Below are 4,685 nucleotides of genomic sequence, written 5' to 3'. Positions count from 1 at the left end.
CAGAAGATCCCTACTTTACTGACCCTGGGCTAAAAATTAACAACCCGGCCCCCACCCCCCATGCGCCTGGCCCGGCCGCCGCCGCGGCGCCCCACTCGGATCCGACCCAGAGAAATCTTGGCCACGTTGAGTTTAGAGGAGCCCCGCCTGCCTGAGACCTAAACCTGAGCTGGGACCTGAGTCCCTTGTGCTGACAAAGGCATAGGGGACTCGCTGCTAGGCAGGGAGGGCAGGGGGAAGAGGGAGGTCGGAATGACGGGCCCTCAAGAATAGGAGAAAAGGCCACTGGCAACTAGGATGCCCTAGAAGACAGCTCTCTTCTGGGAAGCCGAGTTTCTCTGCCGGGATTCTGGATTTGTTTCATTATTAAGGGGAGGGTCATCTCTCAGGGAAGAGACTGGCAGTGACTGGTGCCCCCTGGAGTTGTGTTTGTACACTTACACTACTGTAGGCGGTGCCCCTCCGTCCTACAACCACCCACCTTGCTTTTCAGCTTGACTCACCCAGGAGCCCCCAGAGACTGGCCTCCTGGCAAAGGGAGTACTACACAGAATCCCCCAATTGTCCAGAATGGCCACCTCCTGCCATCGCCCCAGAGCAAACCCTTTCCCCAATGCTTCTCTTCTCATTCAGATTCTTGCAAGTCGGACACACCATACCGTTAGTAATAAATAAAGCCTTTCCAACTCCTGGAAATAACCCAGTCCCCCCAGCCCTCACCCAATCCTTCACTTCCCTATTCTGTTTCAGGTGCTGAGGAACATTTCTTCAAGTCCCAGATCCACCCAACCCGGCCTAAAGGCCGGATTCGGAGAATAATCGGGTCCTTTCCTGTGCATCCATCCTGGTAGGATTTTCAGGCTAATGTTTTGGACAAATCTCAGGCTGCAGGAGCGAAAGGAGTCTCCCGAACGCGTTGCGGGCCCTTTAAAAAGCTGAGCGGGATTTTTGGGGGGTTTTTTTTTTTTTTTTTTTTTTTTTTGAGCCGTATGACTATATTAGGTGACCCGAAAGTGCTCATCGCTCCTGTCAACGAGGCCCCCGGCCCAATGGCAGGCTGAGCCCCCCTCCTCCGGCCTGGTCCCGCCTCTCCTGCCCCTTGCGCCCCGCACTACCTGCCGCCCGGCCACATCCCGAGCTGCAAGGCGGGTGCGCGGGCGCGCGGCGGGCACCATGCAGGGAGGCTGCCGGGGGCCGTGGGCAGCACTGCTCTCTGCCGCCCACCTGGCGCTGTGAGACGCGCGCTGCCACCATGTTCCCCAGCCCCGCGCTCACGCCCACGCCGTTCTCGGTCAAAGACATCCTGAATCTGGAGCAGCAGCAGCGCAGCCTGGCCGCCGGGGAGCTCTCCGCGCGCCTGGAGGCCACCCTGGCGCCCGCCTCCTGCATGCTGGCCGCCTTCAAGCCCGAGGCCTACGCGGGGCCGGAGGCCGCAGCGCCCGGCCTCCCCGAGCTGCGCGCCGAGCTGGGCCCCGCGCCCTCGCCCGCCAAGTGCTTGCCTGCCTTCTCAGCCGCCCCCGCCTTCTATCCGCGTGCCTATGGCGACCCCGACCCTGCCAAGGACCCTCGAGCCGATAAGAAAGGTGAGGAAGAAACACAAGCTCCTTCTCCCCTCTGGGGTTGCTTTCGTCCCCAAACCCCGCGGCCAAGAAACTCTGGCTTGGGTAGAGGAGAGGCGAGTGCCTGGGCGGATGGTCGAGCAAAGGGGGCTCCGAATGTGAGAAGCGAGGTTGTCGCCAGGGTCTCCCCCCGCCCCCCCACCCCACGCTTCCAGTCGGAGGTTTAAAGGAAATGCTGGATCGTGACGATCAGAAACAAGAGACAGGAGAGAAATATATATATATATACTTTCTTGCGGCCTAACAAAGCCCCAGGCGGCGGCAGCCCTGCTCCTGGATTTGTTATGAAGCTGAAGTTGAGCGATCCGTTTGTGGTAGACAGAACAGAGGGAGAGAGAGAGAGTCTGTATATCGGTTGTTTTTTTTTTTAATCTCTTGAGGGTCTTTTTGAGGATCTGACGAAAACCGCTAAACAGAAATCAAAATGCTGCACGCCAGACATACTTCTGCGCACAATTGGAGCAGGTCCAGGACCTTCTATAGCCCACCCGTTACCCGGGTGGCTGGGGCCTTTCCTCCTTTGTGCCCTGAGAGTGGAATGTTTGAGAACAAGGATCTTGAATTTAAAATGGGATACTCCGGACTCTCAAGAATCTGACTTAGCAGCTTTATTTTTCCATAACAATTTTCCCACGCGGCCAGGGCCGAGAGGTTCTCTCCTGGAAAAAGTTAGAAAATGCCACGCGACGAAAGGCGTGGGGGCAATGGAGGAGACGACTGGGGAAGTCGGCCGGATTGCCACGCGCATCCCGAGGTCCAGGGGGAGGCTTGCCCGCCGGTGGAAAGGGCGCGTCGGGGAGACGGTGGCCCAACGGGGGGTCCGCAAGAACCTGGGGAGGCCGGGGGCGCTGGCTGAAGGGCCGCCGAGAGCCCAGAGGGGCTTTCTGTGATCCTACAAAAGTTTGTCTAGTTGCAGAGGGGAGGCCTCAGGAACAGCTGCCGGAGGGCACTGCAGCTTGAATTGGTCGCTACCGATTCAAATTCAATTGGAATCCAGGGCCGCCTGCCCACCCGCTGCTTTTTGGGCGCTGCACAATCTCCGCAGCAGTTGCACGGGAGCCTTTGATAGATCACCAAACCAACACCTCTTGGCCTTCTGTTTCTTCGGTTCCCGTAATTTTGAGATAGGGTGACCGACCCTGGTGTGAGGCCTAGGTCTCCTTCATTTAACCTCTCAAACCAAAGTAGTCCTAATCTAATTCACCCCAGCGCATCACTCGGCTTTATTTTCTTTGCAACCTGAAGTCGTTAAGTCACTGTCCATCTCTTTCACCAGAATGTGAAACAACCCGAGGGCAGGGACCTGTCTTGTTTTGTCCTCCTGTGCCTAGAGCCGTGCCTGGCACATAGTAGGCAGTCAACAAACGTTGACTGCCGAGCGGAAACCGAGCAGTCGCGGCGCCCAGTGCAGCCGGCAGAGTGAGCCGTAGTCAAGCTGGGGGCTCCAGGCAGGACGGGGTGGCACCCACTGGGGCTCATCACCCAGCGGGAGCTCGGGGGGTCGGGTCGCTGTGACCCAGCGTCTCTCTGTTCCCCCTCAGAGCTGTGCGCGCTGCAGAAGGCGGTGGAGCTGGAGAAGCCTGAGGCGGACAGCGCCGAGCGACCCCGGGCGCGACGGCGGAGGAAGCCGCGCGTGCTCTTCTCGCAGGCGCAGGTCTACGAGCTGGAGCGGCGCTTCAAGCAGCAGAGGTACCTGTCGGCTCCGGAGCGCGACCAGCTGGCCAGCGTGCTGAAGCTGACGTCTACGCAGGTCAAGATCTGGTTCCAGAACCGGCGCTACAAGTGCAAGCGGCAACGGCAGGACCAGACTCTGGAGCTGGTGGGGCTGCCCCCGCCGCCGCCGCCGCCGCCAGCGCGCAGGATCGCGGTGCCAGTGTTGGTGCGCGATGGCAAGCCTTGCCTCGGGGACTCGGCGCCCTACGCGCCAGCCTATGGCGTGGGCCTCAACGCCTACGGCTATAACGCCTACCCCGCCTACCCGGGTTACGGTGGCGCGGCCTGCAGCCCTGGCTACAGCTGCACCGCTGCTTACCCCGCCGGGCCGCCACCGGCGCAGTCGGCTACGGCGGCCGCCAACAACAACTTCGTGAACTTCGGCGTCGGGGACTTGAACGCCGTGCAGAGCCCCGGGATTCCGCAGGGCAGCTCAGGAGTGTCCACGCTGCACGGTATCCGAGCCTGGTAGGAAAGGGACCGGTGTGGGACGCCCCCGACCGACCCCACCTCTAAAGAAGGGCACTGACTCTCGAGGAGAGGGAGGGCTCCCGACACGATCCTGCGTCCCTCGGATGCCGCATTCACTCCCACGGAGGCCTCGGAGCCTTACCTGCCCCGTGCGCCTTTGTCCCCACGCGAGGGAGAGTTTGTGGTCGGGTTTACGGAGCTTGCGGTGAGTGATCCCGCAGCCTGGTGCCTTAGCCGTCGCCCCGGGAGTGCCCTCCGAGAGCCCACGGGCATCCCCAGTCTGCCGAACACCGGCCAGTTGGGACTGGGAGCCCGGGCGCGGCAGGCCTAACATCCGGCCGCCTTTCCTCGAACCTGGGCCGGGCGCCCGGGGCCCTTGCTGCCTTGCCGCTGCCCCCACCCCCGGTATTTATGTTTTTACCTGTTTCTGTAAGAAATGAGAATCTCCTTCCCATTAAAGAGAGTGCGCTGATCCTCCTGTGTGCTTCATTCAGCTTGCGGCCCTTCAGAAACTGAATTTTGGATTGCAGAGGCAGCCGGCCTTGAGTTGTAGGGATGGGTATTCACTGAGCAAATTGATAATAATGATAAACAAAGACTAACCTGTGCTGGGTCCCATGTTAGGTGCTTTCTGGAATTGCTCATGTAACCTTCAATAATCCGACCAAGGGAGGTCCTATTTTAAAGTTTAGCAGACTGAGGCCTGGAGAGGTTTAATGACTTGCCTGTGAGCAAATAGCCAGTACTGGTAGAAATGAGGTTTGCTTCTGGGTCTCACTTCAGATACTGAGGACACTGGCCCAGAGGTCTCAACCTCACCTCCTTAACCCTACTATGTACCAGGCACTGTTCCAGGTACTGGGCATTAAATGGAGGGCAAAG

The 4,685-nt window shown here is 59.6% G+C and overlaps 1 protein-coding gene across 1 annotated transcript; it reads left to right on the top strand.

The window, feature by feature from the left end:
* Positions 1–1,028: 1,028 nt before the first annotated feature.
* NKX2-5 (NK2 homeobox 5) lies at positions 1,029–4,275 on the top strand. The gene is made up of 2 exons (XM_007465545.1): positions 1,029–1,583; positions 3,161–4,275. Exons 1-2 carry the CDS (start codon positions 1,253–1,255, stop codon positions 3,802–3,804), a joined length of 975 nt encoding a protein of 324 aa, XP_007465607.1. The 5' UTR covers positions 1,029–1,252; the 3' UTR covers positions 3,805–4,275.
* The last annotated feature ends 410 nt before the right edge of the window (positions 4,276–4,685 follow it).

This window comes from Lipotes vexillifer, unplaced genomic scaffold (genome assembly GCF_000442215.2).
Source record: "Lipotes vexillifer unplaced genomic scaffold, Lipotes_vexillifer_v1.1 scaffold621, whole genome shotgun sequence".
In the NCBI taxonomy this organism is placed as follows: Eukaryota; Metazoa; Chordata; class Mammalia; order Artiodactyla; family Lipotidae; genus Lipotes; species Lipotes vexillifer.
This window is presented reverse-complemented; position numbering and strand designations above follow the sequence as displayed.